General features: G+C 43.5%; 1 protein-coding gene across 4 annotated transcripts in view; it reads left to right on the top strand.

Moving 5' to 3' along the window:
* The window catches only part of sema5a (sema domain, seven thrombospondin repeats (type 1 and type 1-like), transmembrane domain (TM) and short cytoplasmic domain, (semaphorin) 5A), a 262,200-nt gene that overhangs the window by 109,953 nt on the left and 140,118 nt on the right, over window positions 1–12,129 (top strand). For all 4 annotated transcript variants that reach the window (XR_005993366.1, XM_041813627.1, XM_041813626.1 and 1 more), the window contains exon 5: window positions 5,628–5,690. Coding sequence is in view for 3 of the 4 variants with exons in the window: in XM_041813627.1 (XP_041669561.1) it covers window positions 5,628–5,690 (63 nt within the window). In the remaining variant the exon portion in view is untranslated. The remainder of the gene's footprint in view (window positions 1–5,627; window positions 5,691–12,129) is intronic.

The raw sequence follows: 12,129 nt of genomic DNA, 5'->3' as shown, positions 1-12,129 counted from the left end.
TGTTTATTTAATGCTAAATAGAATTTTTATTTGGACTGCCATACAGTTTTGATTTTGGTGATGAGACAGCAGTGGTTTGCTTTAAATATTTGATAATCAAATGTCATAAAACTCTTAATAAAGTATATTCTTTCGTGTAGTTTGTCGATTTTTGTTGCTGCAGCATTGGTACTATGATTTTTCTTTCAGAGGTCTTAAAAAGGTCTTTAAAGTCGTCACCTTAGCACTCTAAAATGTGCAAATACCCTGATTTAACAGTAGGATTTATCTTCTCCTGAATGGGCTGTATATCTCTTCCTTTTTCACAATATCGGCGGATGATTATGGTGTCACAATGGATATATTTTTCCTTTTTAAGTCAATTCACCACCATGCTTGGCTCTCCAAATTTAATCCCAGCCCTCCGTTATTCTCTCATCTCCTTTGTTTCCCCTCTAAGGCTCCATTTCTGTTTCTTCTAGGTGACAAAAAGGCTCCTTTGTTAGGAAGCTTCTTCCGATAAAGCCGAGAATTATTATTTAATGACGGCACTTTCTAGACATATTTCCGTAAAGGACAGATTCATCTTTGGAGCACAGTGGCTGAACAATAGCACGTTAATGAGCTTTTAATGTGTCTTAATGACACTGGCTCTTGCCTCTGCATGGCTGTGATTCTGTTCTTTCCTGTGGATCATCTGAGGCAGTTCAGAGCGGCTTAAGTGGTCAATGATGCTGGCTCATCCCCCACTTACTGGCTTATGGACACCACCTCCTTCAGTAGCCATAAAGTTGACACCCTAAGATGTAATCAGAGTATTTATAGTACTCTGAAAACCTTCTTTGACCTATTTTGGATCATGATAAATCACATAATTGCACCTTAATCATAAAAGCAACCACTTTTCTCCCATTACTTTGATCTCAAGTTGTAATTTTACATTGTATTATGATTGATTTTTACACTGAACAAGAGTGAGTAAGTGTTCAGGGCCATTAGCAGGTTTTTTTCCTCCCCATGCGATTAGCAAAAGCACATTTCTTCGCCCACATTCGACTCAGCTGGGGTCTGCCCGTGCTGATGTATGTGGTTTGTGCTCATGGTGGCTGTGAGGCCCCTAGAATAGCCGGCTTTGGCCTGGAATGCGAGCTGACACACATATGCTCCCACGCAGACACAGGAGAAGGAGAGAAGCCAGCTCACATTAATACTCCTCATCTTATCCTCCCTGAATACCACACACCCCGAGCTCTCCCCTCTCAGCCCCTTTCTGTTCCTGCTTATGTGTGCATTTATGTTAGAGAGTGCACCATCAGGAGGGTTCTACTCATCCTGAAGGCTGGTGAGGCAGAAAGCAAACACCTTGTCATAAAACACGCTGAGGAAACTCCAGAATCCTTCTGAAAAAAGGAATGAAAGAAGTTCTCTTAAGTGCTGAGGGGGTTCAGCTTTCGTTTCCCCTCTTGTCCCAGCATAAAACATCCCTGATACCAAGGTGAAATTTAATATTCTCTTTCAGCTCTGGATATTTATACAGTATTTCCAAAGAGAGAAGTTCTATGCCTCTGGATAATTGCCAGATTATTACTACAAGAAAGTCATATCTGTGGCAAAGAGAAAGTCGAATACTCATGGATCCCCCTTTTTGTGCCTTGGTGTTAAGGGTATTATTCCACCAGCTACTTTCTCTGCTCGGCACTTTCTACACAGAGCTGATGGCAGTGATCTCTCATTTTCTGTAGTTCCTTCCACACATGCGGTGCAGCCCTGATAATTTTCCTAAAATTGGATTAAGCAGTATATGTGAATGTAAAGAGACAACCCCAAGGTCCTCCTGCATGAGGTCACAGTGAACTGTAGTGAATACAGCTGGAAATATCCTGGAAAATTAACAGAGAAGAAGAGGGTAGGGTGAGTGATATTAGCTTAACGGCAGAGCTGTCATCGTAGCATTGGACTATGTGGCTTTCCACTGCAAAGCATGATTTCTGCTGCATGTTTTTATGTCACACCAGCAAGCTGCAACCTTCAAGGTCGAACAATAAAGCCAACAATATAAAACGATACTGGTCCTTGAGTTTCCACCTGAGGCTGACTCCAGAAGCCATAGCATAGCATTACAGTCACATGTTAAAACGCCCAATTATACAGGTACTGATACTGGATTTAGTCCCTGAAGCTTATTTTCCTATTGAATAGAATTGTACAGAGGAGTAGTGGACCTAACCAATCAGCACCATTGAGGAGAATGCGGTGGTAGCTATAGGTTGGGTTTAGTCATACTGGGAGAGGGTAGCAATGGCTGCCGTCAGTGGAGCTTTTAGCTTGGATCTAGCTAGCTAGTATAGAGGTGGTTTTATCAGAACTGGACCACAGCACTGAAAGCTTTTCGTGATAGAAAGGATGTTTTCGCTGTTCTCCCAGCCAAGGTTATTATAGCAGTGTTAATTTTGGCAGCTATTTTTAATTTTAGTCTTAGTTTTAGTCTTTAAATGAAATGCATTTTAGTTTTAGTCACATTTTAGTCATTTCTATTCATTTTAGTTTTAGTCTGGTTTTACTCAACGAAAACTCAAAAGCATTTTAGTCTAGTTTTAGTCATCTTGGTGAAAACTAAAGTTAGTTTTTGTCAGTTTTATTCATCACAGATCTATTTTTGTTAGTCTTAGTCTAGTTTTTGTCATGGAAAAAAAGGTTGTCGACGAACATTTTTAGTTATAAGTCTGCGGAGAGTAAAATGGCCTGATTTGATTGGTCAAGACTTCACACAGTGGTAGTTTTATATCTGGAGCAAGCGGCAACCTCCGGTCCTGAAAAATGAAGCCAATGTGGAAGTGCAAAAAATTTTAATACATCGAGCTGGCTGCAGGAACACCGGAGACCCTGTCTGGACACATGTTAAAAAGCTGTTTTATTACACTAGGAATAACCTGGTTTACAGCCTGGTTCAAAAAAAGAAACCAAATGTGTCTCATTAGCTAATGTCTTCATGTGCTCTCACTGTACCACTGACTTCACCTCTTTGACTCTTAAATTGCTCTACAGTTGGGGTCAGTATATCCAATATGGCAACTGCCCTTTTTTGCCATCAAAATGCCTCTTTAGGAACTAAAGGGGTGATGTCACTGAGACTTTGTTCTACACAGGCTTTAAGCCCCTCCCACTTCTCTCCCAGGGCCAAGCTGTCATAAAATCCTCTCAACGTTGACAAGAGTGCATGCGTGTGAGGGACACTGGAGACTTTTGTAGTTAAGCATATTATTTTACCAGCCAGGTCTCCTCTATGATTTCTCCCTGTGACAGCCGCACAGCGCTGATGCCAGTGACATCTAATTCTCCATGTTTCAAGCATGAGTGGCCCCGCTCCAGTCCCAGCTCCTGTCCCAGCTCCTGTCCCAGCTCCTGTCCACGCTCTTGTCCCAGGTCCTGTCCACGCTCCTGTCCCAGCTCCTGTCCAAGCTCCTGTCCACGCTCCTGTCCTAGCTCCTGTCCACGCTCCTGTCCTAGCTCCTTTCCACGCTCCTGTCCTAGCTCCTGTCCTAGCTCCTGTCCCAGCTCTTGTCCCAGCTACTTATCCAAGCTCCTGTCCCAGCTCCTGTCCCAATTCTTGTCCAAATTCTTGTCCCAGCCCCTGTCCCAACTCCTGTCCAAATTCTTGTCCGAATTCTTGTCCCAGCTCCTGTCCACGCTCCCGTCCCAGCTCTTGTCCCAGCTCCTATCCCAGCTCCTGTCCCAGTTCTTGTCCCAGCTCCTGTCCCAGCTCCTGTCCCAATTCTTGTCCAAATTCTTGTCCCAGCTCCTGTCCATGCTCCTGTCCCAATTCTTGTCCAAATTCTTGTCCCAGGCCCTGTCCAAACTCCTGTCCCAATTCTTGTCCGAATTCTTGTCCCAGCTCCTGTCCCAGTTCTTGTCCCAGCTCCTGTCCCAGCTCCTGTCCCAATTCTTGTCCAAATTCTTGTCCCAGCTCCTGTCCAAACTCCTGTCCCAATTCTTGTCCGAATTCTTGTCCCAGCTCCTGTCCATGCTCCTGTCCGAGCTCCCGTCCCAGCTCTTGTCCCAGCTCCTATCCCAGCTCCTGTCCCAGTTCTTGTCCCAGCTCCTGTCCCAGCTCCTGTCCCGGTTCTTGACCCAGCTCCTATCCCAGCTCCTGTCCCAGTTCTTGTCCCAGCTCCTGTCCCAGCTCCTGTCCACGCTCCTGTTCCAGCTCCTGTCCTAGCTCCTGTCCATGCTCCTGTCCTAGCTCCTGTCCTTGCTCCTGTCCTAGCTCCTGTCCATGCTCCTGTCCACGCTCCTGTCCATGCTCCTGTCACAGCTCCTGTCCTAGCTCCTGTTCCAGCTCCTGTCCTAGCTCCTGTCCATGCTCCTGTCCCAGCTCCTGTCCACGCTCCTGTCCTAGCTCTTGTCCTAGCTCCTGTCCATGCTCCTGTCCTAGCTCTTGTCCTAGCTCCTGTCCCAGCTCCTGTCCCAGCTACTATCCAAGCTCCTGTCCCAGTTCTTGTCCAAATTCTTGTCCCAGCCCCTGTCCCAACTCCTGTCCCAATTCTTGTCCGAATTCTTGTCCCAGCTCCTGTCCACGCTCCTGTCCTAGCTCCTGTCCCAGCTCTTGTCCCAGCTCCTATCCCAGTTCTTGTCCCAGCTCCTGTCCCAGCTCCTGTCCCAGTTCTTGTTCGAATTCTTGTCCCAGCTCCTGTCCACGCTCCTGTCCCAGCTCCTGTCCATGCTCCTGTTCAGGCTCCTGTCCACGCTCTTGTCCACACTCCTGTCCCAGCTCCTGTCCCACGCTCCTGTCCTAGCTCCTGTCCCAGCTCTTTTCCCAGCTCCTGTCCCAGCTCCTGTCTCAGTTCTTGTCCCAGCTCCTGTCCCAGCTCCTGTCCCAGGGCTAATACTCATTTCATGAATAGCCAACTTTTATCAATGAGAAAGTCCCTCAGAGGCCTTGCTGAAATTAAATGGTAGATATCTGAGCAGGCTCATGTCTTCCCCCTCAGAGGAGATGGTTTGAGGTTTTATCTGCTTATTCCCCTTTCTCCTGTAGTAAAATGAAAAAGGCATCCCTGTGTCTCTCCCTCACATGTAAATCATGTTGACATCCTACTCTAGGGACACGCGTTATGCCTTGAGATCTTTCTTTCTCCCTCACACATAAATCAAATTGGCATTTAGCCAGTGTGCGTTTGCCTCTCGTTTTCTCGGGGTCTCCTCTTGGTTTTCACCTTAATTGGATTCTGTGTCTGCATTTAACACAGCGTGTTAAAATGTGTTCACTGTATGTGTTCATGTGAATACAGGGATGGAGGAAGCAGGGAGATATGTCAGATTTGCTTCTTTTTTAATCCAATCCTCCCACTCAAGTCAAAGAATAGTCAGCTCCCAGAAATCAATGCTTCCAACTCATCTCAGGCTGTGTTACCATTACATTTGTGTCTTCTGTGGTGTTTTTATTGCCAAACTATCTCCAACATCAATTCACCAGACATCAAATTGACTTTAAAGGTGGGATTTTTGCCACAGTTGAGAGCCAGGCATTGTTTTGTTTGGGTTCCCTGAGCGCTTTTCAAAGTGGCTCATGGTGACAATGTTTTTGATGTTTGCTTCTTCTTGATGCTTTATTGGAAGCCTGACGCTGCTTTTTCTCTTTCGCCCCGCAGGAGGCTGAGTGGCACTGCGACGAGTTCACCAAGGGAGCCTGCTTCAGCCGCGGAAAGTCTGAGGTGAGTTTAAGTGACGCCTTCACATTTAAAATGTCACACTGTTGCATGGCTTTATCAAACACTCGTCACTCTGTGGAGAAAAACAAGTGTCAGTGTTGGCATTGTTAAAAAAATATCCTGTTTGGAAAAGTTTGAAGCTTGTACTTCAGCCAACTGAACCTGAGATTTCTTTAAGAAATTGATTAAAGAGTTTTGTGTCTGACTTTGGCAATTTATTAAAGAGAAACACCATAGAGCCTACACATGCCATTATATATATCAACATGAGAGCTATATGGGAAATAAAAACATACTTCAAACACCACAGCCTTTTGACTGGGAGATGCAGTTAAAATTGGGAGGAACACTACCGTATATATGCTACAGTCTGCAAACTGATGGGGAATTCTGTGGAAGGAGAATAGATAAGATATGCAGATTTAGGGGCAGGAGCTGAACATCCAGGATGGAATGTTAGGCTTTCTGGTAGAAGAGGGATGTAGAGGGGTCATAGTGAGGTCAGCAGTGTCTCTCCCAGAGAGCTGGGAGAATAGGGACAGAGTTTGTGAAAGACAATAAAGGAGAGGTCAGATGAAGCAGTCCAAACCAGTCATGGATTTAGGAACTAATTCGAGTGTGTGGCCAAAATTAAATCAGACTCACTCACCACTTCACTCTCACTCCCCTCATGAAAATTAGGGAGATAGAACATCAGTGCTAGCCCTGTCCTCTTGCATAGCTCTCCACTTTTTTTTGCAGTTCTTCTTATGTAACGTTGGCACCAGGAAGAGTTGTCTTTTTGTAGTGGTGATTAGTGGTCATGTGCTAGTGTAGGTAGAATCAACAAGGGGTCCTCTATGGTGCCCTCAAAATGGACAAACTTTGACAAAGTGCTTGATTTGACTTGAGATGACAAGGTACCATCTTTGGTTCCCTGGTTGTGGACAATTTTACTGCAGGCTCTCTTTGGTGCCCCCAAAGTAAACCTAATATAACAAGGGGCCCTCTTTGGTTCCCAGTTAGTGGACAAAATTTAACCAAGTTCCATGTATGATCAAAGCTGGACTGGGGAGAAAATTTGGCCCTGGCATTTTAATGTAGGACCAGCCCCTCACAGCGGGTCAAAATATAGCATGATGTTACACACGTTACATCGTCCCCCTTATTACGTAGAGCTACTAAAACAAACTGTTCAGCTATTACAACGTTTAGAAGTTGGTGTCATAGACACATCTAATGGTGTGTTTCCACTCTGATTTGACTGACTAATGGTCTGAAGTGAGTATTTTAATGCAGCGTGTTGCTATTGTATTTTTGCCATTGTTACTTTTGCTATTGTATTTTGCTATTGTTATTTTTGCTATTGTTTTTTTTGCTATTGCAAATCGTTTTCTCAAGCTGAGATTTGTGGGAGTGAGCATCTGTCGTTCATACCATCTCTGTTGAGAGTTGCACATGCTCAGCAGTGATCGACAGGAAAAGAAAAACAGAGAGAAATGGCGGCGCCTGATGCAACATCACGTCCTGAAACTTTAATAGTCTGGAAATGTTTCACTCTCAACGGTTCAAAAAGAAAGGTTGCTTGTTAAATATGTAAACCAGACCTTACATATCAAGGGAGCATGTCAGCAATGTGTTTTTACTTTCTACGCTAGTGAATGTTGGTCATCCACTGGTGATGTGGTCCTGGCTTTTAACGTTAATGTAACACTACAGTGCTGCAGACAGAACCCCACACCTTTCCCTTTCTACTCCTAACTCAACAGTAAAACGCTCGGTGGCTTATTTCCTCATCACATTCTCTAGCTCTGATGTTAACGCGTTACACAGGGAGTGATGCATGTTGTGTCTTTCACTACTAACAGTGAAGCGAACTCTAACCAAGACCATAATAAAACAATAATATTGCTTAAAATGAAAGTTTAATACTATAACATGTTATTAAATACATTTTCAAATAAAGAACTTTGAGTTATTGTCTTTATTTTTAGTTCATACATGTTTGTAAGTACGTCAAAGTTCTTTTTTTCAGCTGTTAGTAAACAAAAGGAGCCATCAAAGCCATCAAGGGATCCCACTGCGCTTAACCTGACTAGTCGACTAACTGCATCAGCGGCCAGTGACTAGTCGACTAATAGTACCAGCGGCTGGCAGCTAGCCAACTAATCGCATCAGCAACTAATTGTATCTGCAGCCAGTGACAAGGCAACTAATCGTATCAGTGGCCAGTGACCAGTCGACCAATCGCATCAGTGGTCGGTGACCAGCTGACTAATCGGTCCAGCTGCAGGTGGCAAGTCAACTAATTGCATCAGCTGCTGGTGACAAGTTGACTAATCGCACCAGTGGCTGGCTACTAGCCAACTAATCGCATCAGCGGCTGCGACCAGTCGACTAATCGCCTCAGCGGCCGCTGACTAATCAACTGACCACCTCAATGGGCAGTGACCAGCCGACTAATTGCCTCAGCGGCCGGTGACAAGTCGACTAATTGCATCAGCGGCCGGTGACAAGTCGACTAATCGCATCAGCGGCCGGTGACAAGTCGACTAATCGCATCAGTGGTCGGTGACCAGTCGACTGTAGGAATAGTTGTTAGTTGCACCCCTGCCTGTTAGTGGACAACATTTGACAGGGTGCCCTCCTTGGTTCCCTGTTAATTGAAAATCCTCGAAAAAGAACCCTCTTTGGTGCCCAGTTTGTGGACAAAATTTAACCAAGTTCCATATATGATCCTTTTAAAGAACAAATTTGACAGAGTACCTGCTTTGGCACATGTCTAATAGTTAAGAAAGGCAGTAATGCGGTAATGGGCCACCAGTGCTGGTGCCCAGCACACCCAGCAGGCACCCTTTTTTTTCATTTTTCTCCCACCAGTCATACTATTGATTTCTATGTTGTTTCGTATTGTGCATATTTTTGTCTTTTTTAGGTCAACTTTTGTTTTATATTGACTTTACTTCGGGCTTTTCAAACATGAAACAAACTGTGACTTGAACTGTTGTTTTTTCCAAAACCAATTAAAAACCCAGAAACATGCTAACGTAACCTTTCTTTAAACAGAAAATATTTATTTTGGGGCTTTTTAGTGCCTTTATTCAACAGAGGAGGACAGTAGCTAGAGTTGGAGAATGGAGGAGAGTGGGAAGAGACATGCAGCAAAGGTCCACCAGCATACATGGGTCGTGCCTCAGACCGCTAGGCCATCTGTTTTTCCTGTTGAACAAAGATCGTTACCTCAATCCCTGATGGGTCACTGTGGCTCAGTAGGTAGAGTGAGTCGTCATGCTATCAGAAGGTTGTGGTTTCATTCCCCAGCTCCTGCAGTCACTTGTCGATGTGTCCTTAGATATTAAACTCCAGATTGCTTCCATTGCTTCGTCAGTGCTGTGTAAATGGGTATGGATGTGTATGAATGGGATCAGCTAATACTGATGGCCAATTCTCCATAGCAACCCCTGCCGATAGCGATCATGCGGAGTGAATGTTGTGACTGGGTAAAACTGCTTTGAGTAGTCAGATGACCAGCAATGGCTTTACAAGCTCAAGTCCATTTGCCGTTAGGTTTTGATACATGAACAAATTTTAAAAGGCAAATTTTAAAAATTCTGTAATGTTTCATAGTATCACTTTCCTGTTTCAGCAAGAAAACCTTCAAAACACAAGTTAACCCTTTAAAGCAGTGATACTCAGCATGTGGCTCTGGAGCCACATGTGGCTCTTTGGTGGCTTAATTTGAAATATTATTCCCCAGAAAACATTAAAAAACGGAAACTTTGACCTCAGAAATTATCCATTGCAAGTCACATTCATCAGTTTGTTTCCCGCACTTATACAGGAGGCTTTAACTGACAACCTTTGTTTTTGTTTGTATGTTTCCGTTGCCCTTATTTTCAATTTTCTGCCACTTCTTGCCCCTTTTAAACCATTTTTGCTGCTTTTAGCTCCTTTTTGCCATTTTTGGCCAATTTTTTCCACTTTTATCCAGTTTTTGTCCTTTTTCAACAGATGTTGCCTCTTTTGTCCTGCTTTTTGCCACTTTTTTTCCCATTTAAGCTGTCCCCCTGCCATTAAATTTGACTTTTTTCCCTTTTATTCCCATTTTCCCCACCTTTTTGCTTCATTTTGACCATTTTAGTCCATTTTCACAAATTTTATGCAAGTTTTTTTTTTCACTTTTGACCATTTCGGACATGTAACTCATGTTTTAATGACTTCTCACCCAGTTTTGCCATTTTCTGCCTATTTTCCCCTGTCCACCCATTTTTGCCACCTTTTTGCCACTTTAGCCCATTTTCCTCCGCTTAGATTGTGGCTCACAAAGGTATTTTTCAACTATTTGGCTCTTTGGTTGAGCAGGGTTGAGTAACACTGCCTTAAAGCATGACGACTCAAATAATAGCCAGAAAATTCTAATTTTTGGGACTGAAATGTTTATTTATTCTTCTACTGATATCCAACAAAAGAAAAATTGCCATAGAATTCCACATCTATATTTTTTTGTATCACATGTGGTACATTAGGTGTTGTTGGAAGCTGATAATCCACTAGAGGGCATTTTTTTTGTCATTTATCATATTGTAAATAAAAGGTTTTTAAGTAATTTATTCGTCATTTTGATTAGATAGAGGTCTCATAAAAGTGTGTATCAAATATGATAGGCTTTAAAGGGTTAAAGCTCAGCTGTTTGTTGGATTTGAAGAATTTTTTGTCTTAAACAAGAGTAAAACTCTAGTTATTAATTGTAATGTTTTAGATGATAGACTAAGACAAATATTAGGGTTATTATTGTTCAAGCAGAGCAGCTGGTGTGGTTAAGAAAATAATAAGATGACTAATAGACTTTTTTAGACTATTAGATTGCATAAACTTCCACTTAAAAAGCCTCAACAGTTCAACATTTTCCTTGGGGTTTATTTATGTTCAAAAATAGCGTATTAATGAAGGCTGGCTGCCAGTGGAGCCAGAGATTTCCCATCAGAATGTCACAACTGCATAATAAGGGAAGAAAGACTCAATCTCTCTTAGCAGAAATCACAGATGCCCCTGCAGAGAACACAGCATAATCAAATATCTAACTAGAATAGAAAATGTCTAGTTAGGATGACAGCAGCACCATTCTCTGTATTCTTACCAGCTCATTGGGAATTCCTGCTTTGTATATTGGATTATTCTCTGAAATGATCTAAATCAACTTGTCGAGGAATAAAACGCTTCCCCATCCACAGCTTAAATATTTTTACAGGCTTTAGGGAGTTCCTTTTGTTTTTGTCGTTTCTTTTTGTGCAGAAGTGTATATTTTTGTGTGGTTGGCATACCAAGCAGCTGCTTTAGAGCTGAACTTGACTTGTAGGTGACCTGCCCAGCCCTGATCTCTGTGTCTATATGTGTGTGTTTGTGTGTACTGCTGTGTATTTATCCTCCTGTGAAAGGTGGTTAGGGGCCCATAATAGGCATGCACAGGCAGGCCAGCACAAAAAAGCTGCTCTGAATTACAGACCAAAGCTACTTCAGTCCTTAAGAGCCTCTGCTGTATGAGACAGCTGAATTGTTTTTCTCACTGTTCCCCTCTGAGGATCAGCTCCTGTGATGTACACTAAGAATAGCTTTAGAAGACTTCATTCTCCCGCTGTTGACAGGGCTTTCGATGGTTTATTACCTAGCTCAGCATGCAGCAATATACCATCGCTTAAGCTATTACACAGATACCATGCCTGCGCTTTGAGTGAGTTTACAAGTGATTGTATTTTTTTCCCCCCTAATGCACACGTCCGTTCTTCTCTTGTGTATTTGATTTATTCCAACCCGGAGAAGAAAGGAGATTTAAATTGACTTGACAGGACTTGATTGCTGCCTGTGTGTTGTTTTATAATGTGAGAGCCAAGCATAACAGCTTCTGTATTACAGTAAGGACATAGAACATTTGTCAGGAAGTTTTCATCAACAAGTCCAGACTGTGAGCCTGTGCAAATATTAAATATGCTGTTATTTACCAAAGAAACAAGCTGCAGAGAAGAATTGAATTATGCAGACTCCTCACAAACCAAGCCGAGCTGTGCATGTCCATACACAAGCATGCGATCTGCAATGAGCTGTGCAAACAGCACAGATATACGGGCATTCATAACAAGTGTCACTACATACACACACACTCGGGCTGTGCTTAGCACCAGGAAACGAGTTGTTTTACGAGTCAGCCTCCATCTTGATAGGGGAAATAAAAGGCCTTCCTCTCTTTCTTCCCTCCATCTCTTCCATAGTGTTCCCCTCTCCTAAATCAGACCCTTGAGAAGGGGAGGATGGGGGGGGGGGGAGGGGGTTGCCCTGGCCACCTCGAGTGACTGAGACAATAGCAGATTTACAAGGTTTTAAAAATCTACAAGGGGCCCTCACCAGCCCGGCCGTGGCCCCTTTCAAAGGAGGGGGACCCTCTGGGTTTATGGCGTCTTCCCAGCGCAAA

Source organism: Cheilinus undulatus, linkage group 19 (genome assembly GCF_018320785.1).
Source record: "Cheilinus undulatus linkage group 19, ASM1832078v1, whole genome shotgun sequence".
Lineage (NCBI taxonomy): Eukaryota > Metazoa > Chordata > Actinopteri > Labriformes > Labridae > Cheilinus > Cheilinus undulatus.
Note: the sequence above shows the minus strand (reverse complement) of the source record. Positions and strands in the feature narration are given on the sequence as shown.